The following is a 27,413-nucleotide window of genomic DNA, read 5'->3' on the forward strand; positions in this document are numbered from 1 at the left end:
CTCACGCGCAGCCGAATTCGGCGCCGCCTCCATCAGAGCCGAGCCGGCGGCTCCGCGGAGCAGCCGCCTCTGCCGCTGCGCCAGGCCCTCCGCGTCCCCTCCCGTCCCGCCCTCCTGCCCTCGGCGCCCTGGTCCGCTTTCCCCACCCTCTTCCCTCCTCCCCTTTCCTTCCTCCCCCTCGGCTCTTTCTCCGGCTGCAGTCCGTGCCCGGCCCTCCAGCCGGGCCGGCAGGAGGGCGGCGGCAGCACCATGAGCTCTGAGGGTGGCCACAACCTCAGTCTGTGTCGCGGGGCGGAGAGCGGAGACGCCGAGCCGCCCCCGCCGCCGCCCCCGCCACCACCGGGAGAGCCGGCCCAGGTCCTCGCAGTCCCGCGCTACCTGCCGCCGCTGCCCACGCCGCCGGTGCTCCCCGAGCGCACGGCGGGGCCGGATGACCCGCCGGTGGAGGTGTCCCCGCGGCGCAGGGGCACCGACGAGCTACCGCCGCCGCCGCTGCCCCTGCCGCCCGCCGGCCAGGAGGTGTCGGCGGCTGGCGACTCTGGGGAGGGTCCGAGGCACCTCCCCGAGGTGTCCGTCCCCGAAGCGGCTGCGAGGAAGGGCGGCCCCGGGGAGCCTGAGGCCGGCGCGGGCGGGGAGGGCGAGCGGCGGGGCGCCGGCGACCAACCCGAGACGCGCTCCGTGTGCAGCAGCCGCAGCAGCAGCAGCGGCGGCGGCGACCAACGCGCGGGGCACCAGCACCAGCATCACCAGCCCATCTGCAAGATCTGCTTCCAGGGCGCGGAGCAGGTAAGGCCCCGTGGGACTCCAGGGCAGCAGGCAGTGGACTCGGCCAGTGCCGGGACAGCTCCCGCTTTCGATGGTTCAGCACCACGGACAGCGCGCCCTCCCATTCGGCCTGTGGGGTCCTGCCTTCTGAGCAGTGGCTGCCTTGTGGTTCCCCTTCCTTTTCTGTGAAAGCAGATGAAAATGTCCCGGTGGTGAATACGGGACTAATTTGCTCCACACTTTTCCCTCACCACCTGGTTTTGTAGTTACACGTTCGTAGGGTGCTTTAATGATATTGTAAGGCCATAAGAATCTCTCGTGAACTACTCAAAGGATTTTGGTTTGTACGTAGAAGCAAAACTATAGAATGTAAGGTGAAGTCCATTAATGTACCCTGAGACCATGACTGGAGTTGAATCATGTCACAAGAGCAGGTTCTTTTCTTATTGAAGATTTTGGTGGTTGCATCTTACTGATGCGAAAAGCACATTACAGTTCTTTCAAGACAGATAGGAAAGTGCTTTGAAAGAAAGGCAACTTAGCCAACAGTGTACCTTGTATTTTGTTAGAAACAGAATTCTAGAACACCATTCAAGGTGCATGCAAACTTATATGAGAGTGATCATGCACAATAGAGGATAATATATCTCTTTTACAAAATGTGTGGGCTGAGAAAACATTAGGCTTAATATTTTTAAAAGTAAGGAAGTTGTATAAGAATATGCAGGCTTTCAGGGATATAGTGCCCTAAGTCAATATTTATGATGCTACATTTAGAAAAAGTAAAAGCATAATGCTATTGCAAGCTGCTTCCTGGGATGCCATGCATTTCTTCTTTAGCAATGATTAAGAATAACTACAGAGGAAATGCATCTGACCATCCACTTAAAAGTTATTAAAGAGATTTAATAGTACAGCTTTCCCCCAAGGGTATTGGGAGCTATAGCTTGCAGACACTGTGTATGTTACTAGAAACATTTATGTCATAACTCTCAGCAATATATTTGAAATAGTTTTAAGACTTTAGTTTCATTCCCATCAGAGGTATAAAATTTTAATTTGCTTTTCTGGGATAGAGCTTGATGCTTGCATCCTTCTGGGTAAATGACTTTGAAAGAGAAAAGAAAGCAGGCTTTGTATTTTTAAATAAAGACACAAACACAAATACTCCTATTGACCTTTTTCTGTTCCAGGGAGAGCTGTTAAATCCCTGCCGATGTGATGGGTCAGTTCGGTACACACACCAACTGTGCCTGCTAAAGTGGATCAGTGAGAGAGGCTCCTGGACCTGCGAGCTCTGCTGCTATAGATACCACGTGATAGCCATTAAGATGAAACAGCCTTGCCAGGTAAACATGACATTCTGTTTTTCCAGAAATAATCTAGTTAACATGAGTGCACTTGAGTTTAGTTATGACTTAGGATATTTACTTATGCTACTTAAAACATTTTATGCAAATTGCAGTAAAACCAAGATTTAGAATTTGTAGAGATGTGCTTTGGGAAAGCAATTACATTTATCTGAGAAACTCAAAAAGACATTTTAATCAAATGGTTTCCTCAGTGATTTGTTATTTACTGACCAAATTGAAACCACTTTTGTTTCTAAAAGACCAAGTTGGTAAAATATCGTATGCCCTATTTGATTCTATTTTTACTAATTAGAAATGTTACACAATGTATATTAATATTTTGTTAATGGGTATAAACACTGATAAGCCCCATTTATGGAAAGCAGAACTTTACTACTATGGAAACTTTGGTTGAACCTATCAGTTCTAATCTGAATTACTCTTTTCATTTAACCAGGCTTTCTTTTTTCATAGAAGATTTTTTTTCACAATTTCATTTTTTGCTGTATTCAACTATACAGTGGATGCAGAAGTATTTCCAAGAGTTACTTTCAATAATACTACTGGTATCACATATATTATTAAACTTTTGTATAAGATCATATAACAACGATGTACACAAATGCCCTGGGGGGGGCGGGAAAACTATTTCTTTTTTTTTTTTTTTTTCCTGGTGTACCTGATTGGGTTCTTTGAGTAGGCTTGTAGAATGTAAACATGGAATATTAAGAATGACATTTTAAAGAAAAGTAGGGTAACATGTAAGTGATGAGGTCAGATAGTGAGATGGGACTGAAATTAAGTAGACAAATGAAAACAGTTAGTACAGAGACAAAGGAGATAATGAGAGGAACAGGAAGAGGGAATTGAAAAGTTGAGAGGGGGAAAATGCAATAAAATCCTGTTTCTATCTAAATCACCAAATGTGATTTGCATTGAGTAGTATAACATATAGGAAATTGTAGTGTTTCCAGAAAGAAACTTGAGCTAAAATATTGCTGCATTAATAATTTAAATTTCATAGTTTCTAATTTGCACATCCTTCGTATAGTTTGCAATTAATTTGCGTCTCTGGTAGTTGCCATTTAAGGCATGACTAACAAGCATGAAATAAAAATATGAATTTTCTCAAGCTGACCTGAGGCTTATAAATTATTTGAAAAGAAGAAGCATGACTAATTCGGATAAGTGGTGTTATCATGCTGAAGATAGGTGCAAGCCTGACACATTTCCCCAGAACCTTTAATTGATCAAACTACTTGGAGATCAATTTAGAGGTCTATCATAGTTATGTTGAAAAACAGATGGAACCATGTCCAAAGGTCAGGACATGGTTAATGTAATTATATCTGTAATAGTTTATGAATACAAATATATGGAAAGATAAGAAATGAGAGTTGCTGTTGCTTTGGCAAAAAGTCTAATGAGAAGGACTATGGTCAGAAGCTCAAGGTTTGATACAGAATGCTTACTCAGTAATTTGAAAACTTCAGCTTATGAACATTACATGTTAATTCATTAGGGATAATTTGAAGTAAATAGAAATAGGTCCTTGAAGAACATTTAAAAATGGAACTAAAAGGCTGGGGATATGTGTGTGTGTGTGTGTGTGTGTGTGTGTGTATGTATGTGTGTGTGTGTGTATGTATATATATATATATATATATATATATATATTTATATATATATATATATTTATGTATGTATATATATATATATATATTTATGTATGTATATATATACATACACACACACACATAGAGACACACACACATACACACACACAAATTGTATTCCTATAGCAAAAAAGAATTGACTACTGCTGTCTTTTACATCATTAAAAATATTCAATGATTATTTTAACAAAAGCAGATCTTCAAACTATGTTGATATGGACCTCCTCCTCCCCACAAAACCCTCTAACTAATCCACTCTTACTAACACATTTAGCAACACATTTTATTATGACATATATAAATAATACTGGGATCAGTAGGTAACCTGATCTGATTGTTGCCATGAATTGTGAAATAACATTCAGAAACAAAGTTGATATGAGTTTGATAATAGCTTCTATCATACCAGAGATGAGATAACTTTTCAGGACTCCATTGTAAATAAAGCATGGTGCTCTCAATAAACAAAAGAATTATAAAGTTCCCAGAGTGGGTTCTTATACATAGGAGTAGTTTGTACTCAGTTGCTCAGATCAAGTTTGGCCACTTGCCTGACATTTTCTGTTGTGGATGATAAAAAGCCTGAGCTTCTTATCTTTTTCTCTTGCCATTGTAAGCCCAGAGTTTCAGAATTAGCATTTATCACATTCGTGTTGCTTTGGTAGGTAGGTAGGGATCCACTTCCTCATGGTGAAGAGTCACACAAGAAGCGTATCTATGGCCCTTCCCTTCACTTTCCATCTCTCTCTGTCCCAGGTATAGAGCCGTCCCACAACTGTGAGCAGGTATTTCCTTGAATGTAGAGAAAAATAGAGAATAAATAATAAGAGATAACATCTAAGGAACATTTAATCTGTGCCAGGCACTGTTCTAAGTGCTTTATGGATACTGCTGTTTAGTTCATGTAGCAAATCAGAGAGGTGAGGATTATTATTATCTCTATTTTACCCAAGTGGAAACTGAGGCTCAGAAAAGGTCAGTAACTTCTACTAGGTACATACCTAGTAAAGGGTAAAACCAGGATTCAAGGTCAGTCTGGCTCCAGGGACCATAGCCATTGTTACTGTTCAAGTGTTCTTCTCAATCTACTCCTAGCCTTCATGATGTTTCTGGGTCTATCAACTTGTCTTGTTTAAGACTCATGAGTAGGAACTGTGTCTCTAAGAGGGTTTGACAAAGTTTTTGGCTGCCTTTTTCTGCACAACAACCACTTGAGTTCTTAATAGTTTAAACAGAACCATTACTTATTAACTGTGTGTTTGTATTGACTGAGGTCAGCTGGGAGGTTCTGTTCCACATGTGACATCATTTGGTGCTGTAATCCAGAGGTCTGATTGGCTGGAGCATCAAGGATAGCTCACTTGGTTGACTTGTTCTTGGTGCTGATTGTTGGTTGGAAGCTCCTTGGAGCTGCCTACTGGTGCCTCATTTGTCCTTCCATGCCATTTGTGCTTCTCAGGCTGTGACAGCTGGGTTTCAGAAAGGTGCAAGTAGAAGTTATAGATTTTTTAAGGCTCAACCTCTGCAGTAACATGGTTTCACATCTCTGCATTTTTTTTGTTTAAAGCAAGTCATAAGACCAACTCAGATTCAAGGGAGTCCAGTTTTTTTTTTTTTTTTTTTTTTTTTTTAAAGAGAATGTCCATCCTTAACCCATCATAGGAGATAGCTTTTAAAATGTCTCCTTGTGCTTGCCCTGGTCTCTGTGTTTGGTCCACATGGACTGGCAGGCATAAGCATAGCTGCCCTACTGAGGGCATGTATGGGAGATGGACTCAATCAGGATTTTTGATGCATGTCTTCAAGCACTTTAAGAAGTGATTATTACTGTGATTTATCCCCTGGTGCTCACTGGGAGGTGGGGATAATGAAGGGCAAGGAGCCAGGAAGCAGGTGTGTATGAGAGAAGCATGCTGCGGTAAGTCTGAAATCTTAGTTTTAATTATTTTCTCTCATTGACATTTGAGTTCTTTTAGAAATGGGGTGTAAACCTCTCCATTTCATTGGATTTTAGTAATGCTCATTAATAAGACCCGATAGAAAGTTAACAGATGTATTTTCTACAACATATTTAAATCTTAATTGTTACATCATTAGCTGTAGGATTTAATTAAATCTGAGGTAATTAAAATGCATTTACCTTCCTACCTACTTGCAGAATCTATTTTATTTATTAATATATCTAAATGATACATTAATGATATTTCGAGAGTAAAGGATAATTCTATTTCAAATCTCATAGTATGGTCTATAATTAGTGAGATGCAAGAACATATAAGATCAAATTTATTCTGAGATGTTGGTGACATTATAAGTCAATTAAACCATATTCCAGTTTATGAAGCTTTTAGTAGTTTATCAAGAGATATGGATCTTTGAAGAGGTAACATTTACTAGATAAATCATTGTATAGGAAACTTTCAACTTGCAATAAAAGCAGACTGCACTGCCTACAAATATAAAAACATGTAAATGTGAAGTAATAGCTGTTCCCTTAGATCAGCTTCCTAGACTCTGAGTGCTTCAGTTAGCTCATCTTTATACAGGATAATGATACCAATCTCATACATTATTTTGAGGATTAGAAACACACGTGAAGAGCTCAGAATGGCACCTGGAATGTGGTAGGTGCCATCTGACTTTTGGCTGTGATTATAATTACTTCTCCTCACCTAAGGGGTGGGGACCTTCAGTTGGCCCCTGTTCACAGGTCCTTCGTGTTTTCTTCAGTCTCTTGTCATCAAAGTGACATTAATGATCCCTCTTTCCATGTCATTTAAAGTTTTATTTTATTTTTAATTGACAAATAATAATCGCACATATTTATAGGATACAAGGTATGTCAACACATATATACTTTATGGAATAATTAAGTCATACTAATTAGCATAATCATCACCTCGAATAGTTATCATGTCTTTGTGGTAAGAATGCCTAAAATCTTCTCTGTTTTGAAATACGCAGTACATTACTATTAATTACAGCCCTTGAGCTGGGCAATAGAGCCCCAGAACTTACTCCTTTTCTCTAATTATAACTTTGTACCTATTGACCAACATCTCCCCTTTCCCAACCACTCCAGTCCCAGTCTCTGGTACTGACCATTCTGCCTTCTACTTCCGTAAGTTCAACAACTCTTTGTAGATTCCACATCTCAAGTAATATTATATTGTTATTTGTTTCTCTGTGCTAGGTTTATTCCAATTCACATAACGTCCTTTAGTTTCATCCATGTTATAGCAAATGACAGAATTTTGTTTTCTTTTGAAGGCTGAATCGTATTCTCTTGTGTCTAAATACCATGTTTTCTCATCCATTCATCTGTGGATGGTTACTTAGATCATTGCCAAGTGATGCGTGTTAAGAATCCAGTATCATTCTTTGTCTTTAGATTATTATCTCTTGCTTTTTTGGGGAAACCCATCTCAGTTTCAGATCAAATTAATTATCATAAAATAATTAATGGACCAGCAGGTGTAATGAGATGTAATGTAACTTATTTCCTTTCTAGTTGTCATTTCCCATGGGTCTTCCTTACGTCCTTCTGAGTCTTCCCATAATTAGAGTTATAAGGTGCTTTTAAATGTGGCGAGATTCAGGGCAGCACTATTCAAAGTCAGGCAGCCATTGCTCGTTTGTGCTTTGCAGTGGGCCCCTATTGGGTGGGATACCTGTGACCTGTCAGTAGGGGAGGCCAGAGAAGCCTCAGAGATTCCTGGAGGGCAGCATGGCCAGGGGGAGCTGAGTGTCATTCACAGTGTCCCCAACTTTCCTTCTTCCTCCTTCATTGCTCAGAGTACCCCAGGAAAGGTCAGTAGTATCTACCTGCCTTTCCTGTCTGGGGAGGGATCAAGACTTCATGTGGGACATATACCTTTGTGGGTATGAGGCCCTTGGCCACTTTTACTAGCCTGTAACATTTTTATTAGCCTTCCGTTACTGCTTGTCCTTTAAACACTTATAATGTGCTCTCAGCAGCAGGTCGTCTTATAGCAGTAAGAGTGACTGGAAGGGCTCCTAAGAAGGAGGGTGACGTGAGATGAGTTTTCATTTTTATCCATATTCTTAAACCCTGAGATTCATCATGATAGATATAAATTAGAGAGGAATATAGTGCCAGCTGGGTTTGTCTTTGTTATCTTTCTAAGGTAGAACTTCTGGGCTTACCTGTATGGCATTTATAGAACCTTAATTAGCTTTTGGAGGACTCCTGTAGTCATTATTTTCCTGGACAACATGAAAGAGGTATCTTCATCTTCAGAACTGATAGCATGATGTAGTTGATGCACTAAGAGGAGCTGAAAGATTATTGAAATTGGCTGAGATTTTGAAAATGTGTGGGTAAAACACGAGAACTGGAACTCCATCAGTATTGCATGCTGTCTTTTGAAGTAGTTCTAGGCCTTTGCACTTTTTGGCTTAAAAATTCTCAAAAATGTCCACATATGTGCCCTTGTGACATGGTGTGTTAGCTTTTCATCACTAGTGACTGAAATACTTGACAGACACAAAGTAAAGGAGGAAAAGTTTATTTTGACTCATGGTTTCAATCCATATTGCTTTGTGTCTGAGCATCATGATTGAAGGGTGTGGAGAAGGAAACTGTGTAACTCATGGCAGCTGAGGAGCAGAGAGAGAGAGAGAGAGAGAGAGAGAGAGAGAGAGAGAGAGAGAGAGACAGGTGAGGGAGGGAAGGGGTTGGGGACAAGAAACGCCCTTCCACTGTGCCCTAGTGACCTACTTCTTTCAACCATCCCCCACTGCTACACTTCCTACCATCTCCCAGTAGTCCATCCACCTATCAGTGGATTCATCCACCCCATGAGCTCAGAGCCCTCATGATCCATTCACTTCCCCAAAGCCTCACTTTGAAGGTTGCTGCACATGAGCCTTGAGGGGACATTCCAGATCCAGACCATAATACATGGTGAGCCGCCAATTTGACTTTTTCTCTAGCGGTTCTTACTGATGTTCTTTGTGGTTTAAAGCTGATGAGAAATTGAGGGGAGACTTTTCATGTCCACGCCTGAGTTAACTGAAAAACAGTGTTCAAATGCAATATTTCAGTGTATACGCTGGCGTGTCTTATAGTGAACTACAAATGTCAAAATAAAGAACACATCACGAGGCAATTTCCCTGCCTTAGAAATTGTTTTTGTTTCATTTGCTTACTCATTTCCCAAACACATGAATCTGCAATTGACTCACTAGAAAAGATTAATGATTCTCTACTGAATGAAATATGTAAATTAATTTTGTATACTACTGTAACCACTTTATTTACTGTACAGGCTGTGTGTACAGTAATTTTATAACTTGTCTCAGAGCCAGATAGCTCTGAGACAGGAGAAAAAGGAGGTGGGGAACATTTTAGGCCTTGGACTCTGCTGTTTCTAAACTTTATAGAACAAGACCTGGGGACAGTGTAGACCCCATTGGTTCTACTCCAGAGCATTCTTATCCATACACATCTGTTTTTCTACTTTTCTCTTCTTTGTTTTCTTGGCCTGTGCATCTACCTGCTTGCAGGAAGGAAGAATTTCCCCTTGAGTCTCCTGAGTTGAAATGGGTAGACCTACTGGTCAAAGCAAGTAAGAGTAGCAAGACACTTTGGCAGTGGTTGGATGGAGGAACATTGTCATGGCTCTGTGTTTTCATTTGATAACATTTAACTTCTTATTTACATCTAAAGTCAGCAGACTTGTTCTCTAAAGGGCCAGATAGAAAGCCCTTTAGGCCTTGGGGCCATTGTAGCCACTCTCCTGGCCAGGAGGCAGCCACGGACACTATATAAATGAATGAGCGTGGCTGTGTTCCAGTACAGCTTTAATAATAGACACTGAAATTTGAATTTTACAAAATTTTAATGTGTCAAGGAATACTATTCCTTAAAAAGTTCTTCCCTGCCACTTAAAAATGTAAAAGTATGTGGGCTACGCCAGAGCAGGTGGTGAGCTGGACTTGGCCCGGCAGCACTTGGCAGTAGTTTAAACAAATGGAACATTGATGTTGACTGAGGTGTTTCATGACCTCTTAAAAAACTACATGTGCAAAGTGTCTCTAAATTTTTTTGTTGTTGTTGTTGTTTGTAATTTCTAATGAAATCATGATGAGCTTGCATTATTTTAAAAATGGTGGCACTTGAGCTCCATGACAAAATGCTATTTCTTTTTAATATTAAATATTTAAATCATTGTTTCATTTGGTTTCTTGGTTGTGTCAGACTCATATCCTCAATTCCCAGGAGTAGCATCAGTTAACTGAGAAGCAAAAGGCAGGGGCATGTCAGAATGAGCTCTCAGTGTCCTTGGAACAGGCCACCTCTCATTTCAATGAGGCCTGGAATGCATTGTGGAGAATGTTGGTGTAGATTCTCTTAGGTATCCGCAGCCCAGCAGATGTGATTGGCATACCCTCTTCTGAATGTCTTAAAATGATATTATTTCAGTTTGCTTAGGGTTTCTAACCTTGCTTTCTAAATGGGTAAGTATAACAATAAGTGGGACAAATTTTAGACCAAATTAAAAAAAAAAAAAACAGCTCAATATTGCTTGAAATTCTTTTTCTTGGTCACATGGTGGGTATCTAGTGAATATGTGTGGTATAAATGAATGAGTGGATGTACAAGTGAATGTTTTAGCTAAGGGGCCAGAATCATGGAGGTCATGTTATTTCTGCAGTGAAGATGCATCTTAAGAAGTAATGCATTCATTACTCATATATTAGCCATCCACAAGCTGTTAATTTTCAACTTGTTTTTTAAGTTTATCTTTTAGTAATGCTATTTAGAATTTGCCTGGGAAAATATATCCAGCTTTTTAGACCACAGTAAAAATCCTTTAAAAGTAATTCAGAGATCTCTCTTTTTTTTAAAAAAAAAAAAATGGACTTTTATTTTGTTTATTTATTTATATGTGGTGCTGAGAAACGAACCCATAGTCTCACACATGCCAGGCAAGCACTCTACCACTGAGCCACAACCCCAACTCCTCAGGGATCTATTTTTAAAACCTAAAATTAAAAAAAAAATCTTCCAGTGAGACATATCTGCTCTTTTCAGAACATAAAATGTCATGAAAAAAAGACTTGGTGAATGTGGAATTATCCCTGTGTGACACATTTGCTTTCTTGAGATTGTCACTGGTTGAAGGGTTTCATGTAGCATTTGTGCAGGGAATTTGAATAATTTGTTGGAAATTTTGCTGTATGATCATGGGTATGGCTGAGCTACTGAGAATGTCTACTGGTTATAATTTCTTTTTGGTGTGAAATCTGCCACCTGGCTGAAAACAAGGTGACGTTTTTTGATGAGTGGTTTGTACAGTTGCAGCACCGCTTTAGGAATGTGGTGAACACATACTCCAACCCAGGGAGACGGAGCAGAGAACAGGCTCTTTCCTCCTTGCTCATTTCCTGCCTTCCCTTGGCATGTAGCTTTGCTGGAATGTGACTGATGTTTTGCTAAAGGGATTGGAACAAAGGAAACTCAGCTTCCTTCTATTTTTGGACCTTCTAAGAGTAGAATGGGATGACTTGGAGGGCAAAATGAGAGCTCCTCTGACCCTGCAGAAGGCAGGGAATGGGCTGATGAGTAGATAATCGCCCACGATTACCAGTAAATGGATGGCAGCTCAGAGGATGTGGCCAAGAGAAATTGCATCTTGGCTTGTACTTGCTGTATCCTTGGGTATCGGACAATGTCTTCCTCATGAGCATAGCTCATAATTCAACAGCTGTTTCACATGATTTTGCCAAATGAAGTTTTATCTAAGCAGAGGTGGACTAGAGACAGTTGCACACGTGCACACTCACACACACACACACATGCACAAAAGCATTTCCATGTAGGCAAAGTTCGAAGGGTACTTATTGAAGAGCCATTTCTTACTCTATCCCTCCTTTAGGTATATGATATGCTGTGAAAACTCCCATCTGATAACCTTCTCTCTTTTTAGTTTTTTAAAATTGGTTCTTTTTAGTTACGCATAACAATATGATTCGTTTTGACATAATTATAAGAGCATGGACTTTATTTGTTGCAATTAGTCCCCAGTACTTCCCCTTTCTCTTTCCTTCCCCCTCCTCCTCTTTCCTTCTCTCTGGTTTACTGATCTTTATGCAATTTACTTATTGTTTTTTGAAAATTAGCCTCTTGTGGTTGTGTGTGATGGTGAGTTTCACTCTGGTGTATTTATATATGTACACAGGAAAAGTCCGGTTCATTCCGCTGCCTTTTCTTGTCCCATCCCTCCCCCTTTCCCTTCATTCCCCTTTGTCTACTCCACTGATTTTTCTTCTTCTTCCTTTTTTAATCCCACCACCCCTTATTTTGGCTTTGCTTCAGCCTATCAGAGGAAACATTCCCCCTTTGGCTTTTTGGGATTCCAGTTTTCGTCTCTTCAAGTTACTTCATTTGGATTGGTGACACTTGGGCCATGTGTCCTTATTGGCGTAATAGAATTCTGTTGTCTTAATGGGCATTTTAGTCTTGCTTCTCTTTTTGGTATGCTAATTATGTGCAAGTGGCCAAGAGCTTAATTCAGGCCCAGGATGCCTGTCCATAAGCCTCTAGCTCTTGGAATAAGAACCCTCTGGACACTCCTTTGTTATATATGGTCTTGCAGTTGTGCCAAATGTCATTTCCCTGCTCAATTTGTGTCACGACATTGAACTGCATAATAGTTATGATGAACAGGGAACTATTTCAGGAAATTTACACAGGCTTGCCTTGGTTTGTTCAATCTGTTAAAAAAAGATTCTGGGAAAGATAGAATCTCTCACAAATATCAGGGGATTTTATTTATATTCTTATGGAAGAATATTTCATAAGCCACAGGAAATATGTTTGTCCTGCTTTCTCCCCCATCTCCCTTGCTAGCATTAACTTCTCTATGTTAACATTTGCAGATATTTTTCATAACTATGTATTCAGGTGGCCTCTCTATTAATTTTTAAGAATAAAGGAAATACAAATATTGTAGCTCCAATTAACTTTGCCAAAATTTGCTGAGTAGCTATGCATAGAAAACCCTTAGATGTTGAAGTGTTTCTCAGTGACTTGGAGAATGCACTTAGGGTGAGGGATGAATCTCCCTATCCTTCACTGCCTCCTCCTCTGACCTGCCACTACTGTGATTGAAGGTAATATCTGTTACAGAAAAGGAAATTTGAAAAAGAAATATGCACTTTATTTTGAAAATGATTAGGCTCTGCTAAAGCAAACGTCAGACAAAAAATGTCAGCTATCCCTTCAATTACCTGAAGGGAAAATTTTACTGCCAGGTCATGATTAATATATGGAGAATAATATTAAAACAAAGCATGGCAATGGATTATATATGTGATAATTTTGACCTGGAAGGTGATTTTATTCACATTCATGGATAACCACAGAACAGTTCATCTTTGCTATTTCTTACTATCAGCTATATATCAATACTACTTTTATTAAAATTTATTTATTCAGTAGATTAACCACTGCTACATAATAAGCACTGTTCTAAGTCTTGAAGTAACAGATTTGGTTAAAATAAAGTAAAACCCTTGTTCTAGAATTTAAGATTATCGATGGTGAGGGACAGAAAATAAGTAAGCAAATAAATATAAGAACTAAGTAGTTATAGGTAGTGTTAATGACTCTAAAGGAAATAAACTGGGTGCTGGGTGTGATGATTAATTTTATGTTGGAGAGTACCCCAATATTTATTCAGACATTACTCTGGGTGTATCTGTGAGTAAATTTCTGTGGAGAGATTAACAATTAAATTCATAGATTGAATTAAGCAAATTGTTCCTCGGATGAGGTTGGGCCTCATCTAATCTGTTGAAGGCCTGAATTGAACAAAAAAAGGCAAACCCTCCCTAATAAGAGGGAGTCCCAATTCCCTGTCTGCTTGCCGGCTGGGACATTTTTTTTTTTTTTTTCCTTGCCTTTGGACTTGAACTGAAACACTTATTCTTTGTGAGTCTTGAGCTTTCTGTCCTCAGGTTAGTACGCTTTCAAAGCTACACTGTCAGTCCTCCTGGTCCTTAGCCTCACGCTTGAACTGGAATTTCACCATCGGCTCTCCTGGTCTCCAGATTGACAGTTGTAGATACTGGGACTTGTCAGCCTCCATAGTCGTGTAAGCTAATTTCTTATAATAAATATTTTAATAAATGCATGCACAGGCACGCATACACACACACACACACACACACACACACACAGATCCCATTGGTCTGTTTCTCTGGAGAACTCTGACTAATGTACTGGGTGATTAAAAAGGATGTGGTAAAGTGGACCATTTGGTACTTGACTGAAATTTACTACATCCCCATAAACTCATATTACATCTAGAAATATTTATAGATTTTTATGTATGATTGATTGGTATATATACATATATTTCCTAGCTCACTCTGTTGAGAGGGCCTAATAATAGTGACATCTCAGTAATAATCTCAGCTAGGGCCAGATCTAAATAGGTTTCATTACTGTTCTGCACTAAAAGGATAGAGTCACACACAAGATGAGACTGAAGCATTGTGTAGTGCTGGAAAGTATAGACGTGCTCAAAAAAAAAACAAAAGAATGGGGGCATGTTAAAGGAACACAGGCGCCCACTGTGAAAGACCCCTCTATGAAAAAAGATTGAATAATTTGAGCAACAATATCTATTATAATGTGGTATTGGATTATAACTCAACTTGTGCTATAAACATCCATGAGTGAATATTGATATAAAGAAATGATTGAACAAATAAATGGAAGAGAGGAGATGAATCTCCTGGGCAGAATACTTCCAAACAATTTATGGATGCAATCTCCCCTCCAAGAGATATCGCTCATGTCCCTGTCCCTGTGCTTGGTGACTTTTTTCCAAGGAGCATTGGGGTGGGAAGGGCATGAAGACTAACTCTATAATGAAGAAGGCTAACATGCAGACTTCATCCAGGTGATAAGTTTAACATTGCTAGTGATGACCAAGCATTATTGGGGTGTCATGTTGATGGCATATGCCTTTAACATGCTGTGATAAGACTGTTTTACTGGTGGGATTCTCCTCTTCTAACACTTTTTTTTTCTTTTTTTTGTACTGGGGATTGAACTCAGGGGCACTTGACCACTGAGCCACATCCCCAGCCCTATTTTGTATTTTATTTAGAGACAGGGTCTCACTGAGTTGCTTAGTGCCTAGCTTTTGCTGAGGCTGGCTTTTGAACTCGCTTCAATCTTCCTGCTTCAGCCTCCAGAGCTGCTGGGATTACAGGTGTACACCTGGCTAGATCCTCCTCTTCAAACCCCATCACCCTAGTCTAATCAGATAAAGCCAAATCGAGGGCCTCACCAGTACTCCTCAAAGCTGAAGAAAAGCAAGAAAAGCCTCAAAAAGTGTCGGAGACCAAAAGAGACCAAAGAGCCATGATAACCAAATGTAATGTGGGATCCTGGTGAGGACCCTAGAGAATAAAAAGGGCATTGAGAAGGGCTGGTGAAAACCTCGTCAAATATGGAATTTTGTCAATAGTAAAATATTAGTGTTGGTTTATTATTTGTCATAAATACACCATAGCCCCGTCAGAGTTAGATATTAACAACAGGAAACTGGGTGTAGGGTTTATGGAAACTTTTTGTTCTATCTTTGCAACTTTTTTTGTATTTTGTTTTTGTAAGTCAAAAACTACTCTGAAATTAAGTTTGTTCACACACACACACACACACACACACACACACACACACAAGGCTAGAAGAGGTAGCTGGAGGAGGTAGGGAAAGTGTCTCTGAGGAGGGGACATCTGAGTTAGACCTAAAGGTGAGCAGTGATCCTGCCTTTGAGAAACTCTATGAAGAGCTGTTGGAAGGGGGATGGTGAAACTGAGGATCCTAAGCAGAAAAGGACTTGAGATATTTGAGGGAATCAGGGAAAGGCCATGTGGCTGGAAGACTGTGAGTCTTGGGGGAGTGGATGACCTCCCTGGGGAAACTGGGCTCCATCTAACCACGCAGGCCACCTTGGGGAGTTAGAGTCTCATTTTAAGAGCTCTGGCAAGTATTGGGTGATCTCAGGCAGGGAAGTAATACAGTGACAACAGATGCCTTGGTTGCTTGGTGGACCCTGGACTGCAGAGAGGCAGGGCTCAAAGCATGGATGCTGTTAGAATGCACTTCTTTTTTTAAAGAGATTTTTATTTAGGCAGCACAGAATAAATGTGTTTGCATTTGTATGTAGAACACAGAATAGTCATTTTTTTAACTTTTTTTTTCTTAGTTGTAGATGAACACAATATCTTTGTCTTATTTATTTATTTATTTATTTATATTTTGTGCTGAGGAACGAACCCAGTGCTGAGGATCAAATGCATGCCAGGCAAGTGCTCAACCGCTGAGCTACAACCCCAGCCCTAGAATGCACTTTTGATGGACAGAAGGGACATAGTGGACACTTATGATAGGACTATGGCAGCAGAGATGAAAAACAGACCCACCCCAAAATGCTTTGACACTAGAAGCAATAGGTTTTAAATTTTCTTTTGTAATTTTATTTGATGACAAAATATCTGAATTGATCTGAAGCTATAAATAGTCTTTGCTTCATTCATAGTGTGATTTGCTAAAGGGTGCTGACCTAGATCATGCTGATGGTGTGTGTCCTCAATTTGTATACTGAAAATGCATGATTTTTTAAAAAGCCAGACATTTCAAATTCTAAATCATATATGGCCCATGGTGTTTTGGGTGAGAAATTTTGGCCTAACATATGGTCTATCACGAAGGATCTTCTGTGTACCTCAGAAGAATATATATTCTGCTCTTGTTGAGTGAAGTGTTCTGTAGATTTCTGTTTGGTATGGTTGATTTATACTGTCAAGCATGGTTTTGATTGTGCTGTCAATGTCTTTCCTTGTTGATCTTATGTAGTTGAAGGGGGGCTATTGAAGTTTCCTGATATTATTGTTGAATTGTCTATTTATCCTTTAAGTTCTGTACATTGATCTCTTCATGTATTTTAGAGCTCTGTTGTTAGGTGCAAATATATTTGTAAGTTCTATATTTTCCTGATGGGTTGACCATTTTATTGTTATGCAATGTCCTTTGTCTCTATGTCTTCGTTCATTTGTGTTGCTGTGACAAAATAGCTCAGACTTGGCATTTTATAAGTTTATTTCTCAAAACTGTGGAGAGTGGGAGTCCAAGGTCAAGGCCCTGGCAGGTTTGGTATCTGATGAGGGCTCTGTCTCCTCTTCCAAGAAGGTGCTTTGTTGCTGTTCTTTGGCGGGCATAAAGGTTGTGTTCTCAAATTAAGGCAGAGCAGAAGAGAGTGAGCCCACTTTCTCCAGCTCTTCTGAAAAGCCCTACCCTGAAGGCTCTACTGTCACAAATTAATCCTCTCTTTAACACTTCACTGCTTAATACAATTACATTGGTGATTAAATTTCAATATACAAATTTTGGAGTGGACACCATCATTAAAACCATGGTACTCTAGCAACAAATTGTGTCTTAATGTCTATTTTACCTGGTGTTAGTATATTCACTCCAACTCTCCTTTGGTTCCTGTTTGCATGATATATCTTTTTGCTTTCAATGTGTTTGGTCTTTGAATCTCAGTTGTGTTTCATAGGGAGTATATATATAGTTGGATTATTGAGTAAAGAGGTTTGTACCTGTATAAAGTTATTCCTGGAGGAGAGTCTTATGAAAATCAGCAAACAATCAGATTTCTTTCTGATTATGAAGCTATCAATTTAGGACAGTCTTAGATTCTACAATTGTTGTGAATATGTGCTCTCTGAGAATTAAGTATTTTGAATATCTATTGCAATGCTGTAATTATTCTATTCGTCCATGTATTGGGTTGAGGATGAAGTTCAGTGAAAGAGCACCTAGCTAGCATGTGCAAGGCCCAGGGTTTGATGGCCAACACTGAAAAAAAAAAAAAAAACTGCAGAGAAAAAGGCCTGTGTATCTGAGTTGACCTTGTGTGGGAAACGGAGGAATTGTGAGAACCTATGCTTTTCTGATAAGGAGGAGAGTCTTACTGCCACTCATCAGTAGTCAGTGGCTTTTTCCATATCTCCAGAGCCTCCGGAGTGTGAAATCATCTTGACACAATTTGCTTTCACAACATAAGCCCTACCTTTTGAAAATGTGCTGTATATTTTCTGGAAGGATTTAGATTATATGATGCTTAGTGTAAGATGTGATGAACAGTGATACCATGTGTATTAATTCCTTGATGTTATTGAGATGATTAAATAAAGCAAGTACATTTCCAAAGTGGTTGGTGTTTGGTAGTTGCGTGTTGATTCCCAACTCCTCACCTTGTTAGAATAAAATGGTCAGCTTTTGGATTTGTCCTTTATTCACTTTATTTATTCATCCAATTAATTATTCAACAAATATTTATTAATGACCTATTAAGTGTCAAGCACTATTTTGACACTTGTTCAAAAAGACTCAATCCTGGCCTCCAGGGTCATATGTTCTGGAAAAACTAACAATACATAAGTAGAAATTCCAAGTAAACTAGTCAGTAAATTAATTAGTGCTAAGGGGAAAACACTGGGCAATGAAGTGGGTTTGAAATGGTGAGATGTGCTGTCAAAATTTTAGGTGGGGTGGTTAGGGAAGGTTACTAATCCATAATTTTTTACTTAGTTGATAGAAAAATTTTAATATTTAGGCTTTCAGAAGTAGGGTATGCTAATGAATATTTGTCATGATTAGTTTTCCCACTTAAGAACATTTCATTCCAGGTTTTAATTTTCCATAACTGAACTGGCAAGGTCAATATTTGTAGTCTACAGTTTTGTAATTGTATCAATACATTAAAATCCTTGTTAGAGGCTCCTTTTCCCTGATCTGTTTTTATATGGAGTGTATTATAGTTAAAACTCAAGACATTAGTTTTAGGAGCAAGAAAAAATGAATATGTCAGACAGATGTTGAGGGAAAAAGAATGGTGGATTTTAAGGACAGGTGCTCAATTTGCTCTTCCTGAGTAATTTAAAACATTCAGTCATGTTACCACAGTTCAATCTACAGAATTATCAAAGGGGTAGAATCTTAAATAATTAAATCTTCATATATGACACATTAAGTCTATGTAGGATTATAATTATTTTTATTAGTGATTTTATAAATGTAACAATAAAACAAGCTAGAAACTAATTTTTGAACTTATTTCTTCTTGGACAAGTACGGTTTTTCTGTTGAAAAACACAATTTCTGAGATGGATTGTTTTGAAGAGAAGCTCCATCATCTCATTGAATGTCATGTAGAAATTGGGCTATTTGTAGAATGAATGTTTGAGCCTGTAATTTTCAAGATAATGTAATTGGGAGATACTGAAGTGGCTTTTACATGACTTGGCCCTGGGAAAGACATGCAATGCTTAAAGAGGGGAAATAGCTTTTTATGTTGCTCCAGGAGCTACATAAATTGATATTTGGTCTTCCAAAATCCATTTGGAAATAAATGGCTTCCATTTATCAGTGAAGTAGGTAGGATGCTGGGCAGCTCATGTTTTTTGGATCTTAGCCATTGACAGGGAGTCTGAATATAAAGGAGTCGTGAAGGGTGAAGATACCTTTCTCTTGTTCAGAAAACTTTTAATAATATGGAGAGTTTTTTTTTTCTTTTTTTTTTTTTTAGCTCATGGCACTTAGTCAACAAAAATGGAATACTTTCCCAGAGTTGATGAGAAATGTCACTTGTAACTTAAAACCTTGACTCTCAAAGGCCATAACCATAAGCGGATTATTAAGAATCATTTCCTGGGGAATAGGATGTTTTATGGATACATGCAGGAAGGAAGGGAGATCATTCTTCAGAAAAGTTTTCTCCATGGAGCCCTTGTCTGGGTTTCCTCTTTGGTTGATTGCTTTCATGGTGGACTAGTTTGGGTCATCTATTAAAAGTTTTAAAGCCTTTCAAAATAAGTCCGTAGTGGGTCTTGAGGGTTTGCGGACTGAATCTTTTCCCCAGTAGATGTCAGAAGAGCTTCACTATGTAACCCCGCCCTCTAGTGTTCACAGGAGCTAGAGTTACATTCTTGGAAGTTGACCCTCCGTGCAGAATTCCACTATTAAACCTATTACGGTACTCTCTTCATCTTACCTTTAAATGAATTTGGCCCAGATTCCATTTATTTAAAGGCATTTACCATCTTATCTAATTTTTTTGAACTAAAGTGTCATGTTTTTTAAAAAATATTTTTATTAAACTTTTCTGTTTTCTTATTCACTTGCAATTTGGGGGATTTTATCTTTACTCTTTTCAGAGATTTTTGGAATAGCTATTTCCTAAATAGCTTGAGAATATAAAGCATCTAAACTCAAGAAGAGTGTTCAATTCATGTAAACTTTTGGGGGAATGTATTCAAATTTTGATTGCCCATTGTATTTCTGGGAGTGATAAGTTTAAATTGAAGATAGTTATAACATCTGGAATTCTCAGCCAAAATTTTGGAGTATATTGATTACCGATATCTTACATATTTTTGAGCTAAGACAAATTTCTTTAGAGAATATCACTTATTTGAATTTACCTATGTAAAAGCGACTATTGACCAATTATTGGAGAAATTTTTTTATTTGAAAGGAAAATAGTGGTTATATTTTAGCTTCTCTCCTTTGGCTGTAAAATTTCAAAGACAGCATTTTAGTTTGCTTAGGGCAACATTTTTAAAGAGAATTAGATGAGAAGCCATTTTCATGATGTGAAACTTATGAACTATATTTGAAAATGAGGTTTTTAATTACTACTGATTGTTTTACTAATGGCAAGCCATCTTGCTTGAGGGAGAAATTTTTTCCAAGCAGTTTAAGTTCTTAGTTAACAAGCAGAGACACATTAATTAAGCAATAATTATTGAAGCACTGACCATCTCCTGAGGCCCCGTCATTGGTGAGAGGGTGTGTAGAGGAGAACGCCTCTCTCCGGCTGCTTGGTAATCCCTAGGAAAGACTCAGTACCCTGGAAATAACCAAAAATAAGAAAGAAGTCAGAGGGGAAGAGAAGAGAGATAAATTATTTCCTTTTTGTAGATGGGGAATGTACTTTTAGCACTCTGAGGCATTTCAAGAACATTCGGAATTAGCATTAGGTAAATGTTATTTGTCTGGAATCATGTATCCCCTCTTCGGATCAATGAGGCCAACATTGGTCTCGGTTTGATGCTTAGAAAATGTGACCTCTAACTTACTCAAATTGGAAGATGCCAGTATCTCTAAAAACCTGCCTTGCTGGTTGACCATCTCCCATATCTTGAAGTATATGAAAGTATGGCAGAGGTGGAAGGAATGTTATGATCTGTCAGGGAAAATCAATTCTGGTTTTCAAGGGTGTACAGGTGGAGCTGGGGTGTGGAGGACCAACTTGAGCAGTCTGAAGCCTCTGTTAGAAGACAGTGTGTCCGTAAAATTCATTAAACCCATTTAATTAGGCTGGGCATGGTGATCCACTCCTGTAATCCCAGCTGCTCAGGAGGATTAGGCAGGAAGATTTCAAGTTTGAGGCCAGTCTCAGCAACTTAGTAAGGTCCTAAGTAACTTAGCTAGACCCTCTCTCCAAATAAAAAAAAATAAAAAGTACTGGGAATGTGGCTCTATGGCTAAGTGTCCCTAGGTTTAATCACTGATACCAAAACCAAAAACCTTTTAAATTAATTTATATAATTTTTTCAAGATAGACCATTAGATTTAATGTTACTGACTTATTGACAAGCTTTAATATTCATTTTAAAATTGGTTATTTTACATGGACAAATAAAGATCATATAATATTTAGCAAGCATGACTTGATATTTGGAAATGTATATTCATTGTGGGATGGCTAAATCAAGCTAATTGATACATGCATTATCTCACATACTTACCACTTGTAGTGAGAATGCTTAAAATCTACTTAGAGTTTTTCAAGAATACAATATACTATTATTAACTAACTATTGTCTCTCTGTTGATAATTGATTTATTGAACTTACTCTTCTGAACTGAAATTGTGTCCTCCAACTAGTGTCTCCTCCCCCTCCATACCTGGGAGCCACCCTTCTGCTCTGCATGTGTGAGCTCAACATTTTTAGATTCCACCTAGATGTGAGATCATGTGGTGTTTGTACTTTCTATGCCCAATTTATTTTACCTAACATAATGTCATAATGTCAGGTTCATCCACATTGTCGTAAATGAAAAAAACTTCCTTGTCTTTTATTTGTTTGTAAGACTGAATAGTATCCATTATGTACACAGACCACATTTTCTTTATTCATTCATCTGTTGATGGACACAGGATGATTGTGTATTTAGCTATTGTGAAAAATGCTGCATTGAGCTTGGTGAGCAGATAACCCTTGAAGCTATTGACCTTATTTCCTGTGGGTTCACATCAAGCAGTGGGGTTGCTGGATTACATAGACGTAAAAAAATATATTTTGAGGAACTTCCATACTGTTTTCCATAAGAGCTGTACCAATTTACATTCCCAACAGCGATGGGCAAGAGTGGACTTTTCTCCATTCTTGTCAACACTTTTCATCTTTTGAAAATAGCCACTCTGACAGATGTAATACCTTATTGTGGCTTATTTACACTTCCCTAATGATTAATAATGTGGAGGATTCACAAACCTGTTGTCCATTTGCATTTTTTGTCCTGGGCACACCCAGCTTTCTTTATCCCCCCCCCCCCCTTTTTTCTTCTTTGTGGTGCTTGGGATCAAACCCAGGGCCTCGCATGCACACATTCGGTAAGTGCTTTGCTGATGTGTCCATTGAAAGGAATCAGGTTACTTGTTTGCTTACTATTGAATTTTTTTGTGTGCCTTATCTGTTGGATATTAACTCCTGATTAGATGTATGGATTGCAAATATTTTCTCATTCTGAAGGTTGTCTTCTTATCCTGTTGATTGTTTCCTTTGCTGTACAAAAGCTTTTAAATTTAATTTAATTCCATTTCTCCTTCTGCTTTCTTTGCCTGTGCCTTAGGGATCATATCTAAAAAATCATTACCTAGAAGAATACTTTGGATCCCCTCCCCCCATGTCTTCTTCTAATACGGTACTTACATCCAGTCTATGTTTAAGGCTGATTTTTTTTGTTGTTGTTGTTGACTTTTATGGATAGCACGAGACAAGGGTCTAATTTCATCTTTCTGCATGTGGATGTTGAGTTTTCCTAGCACCATATATTGAAGAGATTGTCCTTTCCTCTGTGTATTCTTGGCACCTTTATCAAAAATCATCTGACTGTAAATTCATGGACTTATTTCTGCCTATTCTGTTCCATTGGCTTATGTGCTCATTTTTATGCCAGTACAATGCTCTTTGATTACCATAGCTTTGTAATATGTTTTGAATTCATGTGGTAGGGTACTTTCAGCTTTATTCTTTGTGCTCAAATTGTTTTAATAATTTGGCATCTTTGGTGGTTCTATATGATTTTTAGAGTTTTTTCCTGTTTCATTGAAGAATGACATTGGAAGTTTGATATGGGTTGCATTAACTATCAAGATTACTTTGAATATTTTAACAGTATTGATTTGTTAAAATTGATTTTAACAGTATTGATTTGTCTAAATCCATGAAAATAGAATATCTTCCCATTTATTTGTGTCTTCTTCAGATTCTTTAACAATATTTTATAGTTTTTAGTGTAGAGGTCTTCATCTCCTGGCTAAATTTATTCCTAAGTGTTTCATTTTTTGGTAGTTATTATAAGTGGGACTGTTTTCTTGTGTATTTTTTTTCCTTTCTGATTGGGTGCTTTTCTTTCTTTTTCTTGCATAACTTCTCTGTCTAGGACTTCCAGTAATAGGTTGAATAGAAGTTGTGATCATGGGCAGCCTTACGCTGTTAACTGATTTTAAAGGAAAAAACTTTGAACTTTTCACTGTTGAGTGTGGTGTTAGTTGTGGGTTTATCATATATGGCCTCTATTGTGCTGAGGTACATTACTTTCTTTTTTTTTATACCTAGTTCATTGAGTTTTTATCATAAAGTGATGCTGAATTTTTTTCAAGTGCCTTTTCTTCATCTGTTGACATAATCACTTTGTTTTCCTTCATGTTATTAATGTGATGTATTACATATAGATTTGCATAAGTTGAAGTCTCCTCCCCTCCCTGGAATAAATTCCCCTTGATCTTGTTGAATTATCCTTTCAATGCACAATTGAATTTGGTTTGCTAGTATTTTCTTGGGGATTTTCACATGTGTACTCATCACGGATGTTGGTCTAGAACTTTCTTCCCTCAGAGTGTGCTTTTGTCTTGCTTTGGTATCTGGATAATGCCAGCAATGAGTTTGAAAGGATTTCCTCTCCTGTTTTTTGGGAGGAGTTTGAAAGGGATCGGTGTTCTCTAAATGTTTGGTAGAATTCAGCAGTAAAATCACTAGGTGTTGAGCTTTGCTTTGGAGAAAGAATGTTTCTTACTGATTCTCTCTCCTTACTCATTATTGGTCTGTTCAAGTTTTCTATTTCTTTCTAATTCTGTCTTGGTAGGTTGTAGGTATCTAGGAATTTGTCTACTTCTAGATTATCACATTTGTTGGCACATTCTTCCTAACAGTGTCTCTTAGGATCCTTTGTATTTTTTGTAGCATCAGTTGTAATGTCTTCTCTTCCATTCATGATTATCTTTCTTTTTGCTCCTAGTCTTTTCAAAAGCAAGTAGTTTCATTGATCATTTCTTTTTTGTAAAAAATATTTTTTAAGTTGTATATGGACCCAGTACCTTCATTTTATTTCTTTCTTTTTATGTGGTGCTGCGGATGGAGCCCAGGGCCTTGTGCATGTGAAACAAGCTTTACCACTGAGCTCCATCTGCAGCTCCTTCACTATCATTTCTACTGTTTTTCTTCTATTTATTTTATTTATCTTTTCTCTGATTTTTAATATTTCTGCTGTACTAACTTTGGGCTTAGTTTGTTTCTCTTTTTCTCGTTCCTTGAGGTATAATGTTAGGTTGTTAGAAGTTGTTTTTTTTCCCCTATGGTAGGCATTTAGTGCTATAAACTTCCTTCTTAGAACTGCTTTTGTTGAACCCCATCTGTTTGGTGTGCCGCATCCTTTTTCTTTGTCTCACAGTACTTTATAATTTCCTTTTTAAATTTCTTCCTTAACTATTCGTTGTTCAGGAACATGTTTGTTAACTTCCATGTATCTTTTAATTTTCTGAAATTCCTCCTGTTACTGATTTCTAGTTTCATACTGTTGTGGCTGGAAAAGACATTTTGATGCTATGTCTTGTGATTTCACTTCTGGTCTTTCCTGGACAATGTCTTATGTGCTTTTGAGAAGAAGGTATATTCTGCTACTGTTGGAGGGAGAGTTCTGTGTGTGTTAGGTCTATTTTTCTCAAGTGTAGTCAAAGTATGATGTCTCCCACTGATTTCTACCTGAATATCCAGTCCATTGCTGAAAGTGGGGTACTGAAATCCCCTATTAATATTACATTATTATTACTACTGCCTCTCTCTCCCTTCACATATATTAATATTCACTTTATGTATTTAGGTATTCTGATATCAGATGCATATATATATTACAATGGTATCCTCTTGATGAATTGATCCCTTTTTACTATATAATGACCTTTTTTGCCTCTTTTTGTAGTTTTGACTTAGAGTCTATTTTAAACCTATTTTAAATAGGGATATGCTATAAAAGCTTTTAAGTGAGTAAACAAATTATATAAATACATGACATTTGACATAAAGGTATCCATACAATACAAACATACAATCCTTATCAAAAGTGGTAATATAGGGCTGGGGTTATAGCTCAGTAGTAGAGCACTTGCCTCACATTCATGAGGCACTGGGTTCATTCCTTAGCACCACATAAAAATAAACAAATAAAATAAAGATATTGTATCCATCTACAACTAAAAATATATTTTTTTTTAAAATGGAAATATATTTCTAGGCCAAAATGATTTCATAGAGTATTTAAAAAGCTAAACATGATAATAAGTTGATAAATTAGTATGGTTAATTGATAGTCCCACATCCTGGAGGTATATGTTTTTGTTTCAACAGTTAGAAAACTATCCTTCAAATAAGAAAAATTACTTCTGTTTCTTATGAGGCACCTCTTTCACTAGCAAACCATAGGGTACTAAATGAAAATAAACACAGAATTGAATAAAACTCCTGAAAACGTATTTTCAGTAGTTAAACCATTAGCAAAGTACACAGCATATACATTTGTATGACAATAATATTATGAATATTGCAACAGTGCTTTGGTACTAAATGAGGGCAGTTTTCAATGAAATAGCATCAGATCTCATTGAGAGGGAGGGAAGAAATGTTTATGTTAATATGCATATGAAATGCATGCTCTGTCTTAAAACGTGTTCATTTAACCATTTTCTAACAATTGCGTACTGATGTATGGTTAGTAGGATCATGAGGAACTAGGAGAGTATTGAGTGCTGTGAAGGCAGTTTAGTTTATAGTTTGGAGACAAGGCCCTAACTTCAAATAAAGTGTTAACTACATATGGCTGACAGTTTTATGATATGAAAAGTAATACAGTGTTTCTTATCAACTGTGAGTCAGAATTTGGCCAGCACTTTAGACATAAGAACAATCATTTCTCATATCTTATCAGAAAGTCTAATAATGGAATTTCTTCTAGATGTTTGATCAAAACCAGGGTCAGTAAAGTGACTATACAGTGATTAAATTATATAATCACTATCTTTTATAGTAAATATATCCAGAACTCAGTATAAAGAATATATTGATATATAAACTTACAGGTATTCACAGATTGGAACTCATTTGATTGCATAGCACATGGCTTTGGAGGTTGATGTAGACTAGACAAGTGTTTATTTTAAGGGAATCCCACCATTTCTAGGACTGAAAATATTTTAAAACATGATCGAGAGTGATTTGAAGTAAGAGGTTAGGAATATGCTTGGCCATCTCCCCACGAACACCTTTTCCGGGTGACCATGTTTGTGCCTTTGGTGAGCTCAGGAAAGAAGCATATTTATTATAAAGTTGGTGCTATGATCCAACAACAACTTCTAGAGGTACCTACTACAGTAATAATAACTGCCATTTATTTATTGATATATACAATAACTTATGTATCAGGCATCTTGCAAAGTTCTTGGTAGGAATGCCACACCTGAAATACTATAAGAATGAACAGTTGGAGAAATGCATCTTGCATTGAGGTGCTTCAGTTTAAGTTGAACCATGATTTACAGGATTGAACAGACTCTGAAATTCAGAGAAATTTACATTGGTTTGGGGAAATGTTGAGAACATTTTCCTCCAATCAGAGAGCCTGAATCTCAATTCATGAGGAACCACACATTCCTCTGGGATTTGGAGTAAACCCGGTAATTTATTAAGTTGTTCTAACTCCACAAGTAATTCAGGAAAACATCATATTGTTAAAATACATTTTAAAATTTAAATGACTCAGATAATACAGAAACCACGTGAGAAAAAAAAAAAATGAACAACCCCTTCTTCTATTTACCTCCCAGGTCCATCCAACCCATTTGCCTCCTGGTGTTAATCAAAGGAAGAGAATAGTCTATAGTCTTCTAAGACCTTTGAAAAATGCACCTAGGCGTGGTCACGTGTGTGTCTGTGGGTTTATACTGTTTGC

The 27,413-nt window shown here is 38.0% G+C and overlaps 1 protein-coding gene across 1 annotated transcript in view; it reads left to right on the forward strand.

Annotated features, from left to right (window-relative positions):
- Positions 1–249: 249 nt before the first annotated feature.
- Positions 250–27,413, forward strand: part of Marchf11 (membrane associated ring-CH-type finger 11) — a 113,483-nt gene continuing 86,319 nt past the window's right edge. Inside the window, exons 1-2 of the mRNA XM_027936317.2 lie at positions 250–786; positions 1,959–2,114. Coding sequence (XP_027792118.2) covers positions 250–786; positions 1,959–2,114 — 693 coding nt within the window. The remainder of the gene's footprint in view (positions 787–1,958; positions 2,115–27,413) is intronic.

This window comes from Marmota flaviventris, chromosome 5, assembly GCF_047511675.1.
Source record: "Marmota flaviventris isolate mMarFla1 chromosome 5, mMarFla1.hap1, whole genome shotgun sequence".
NCBI lineage: Eukaryota > Metazoa > Chordata > Mammalia > Rodentia > Sciuridae > Marmota > Marmota flaviventris.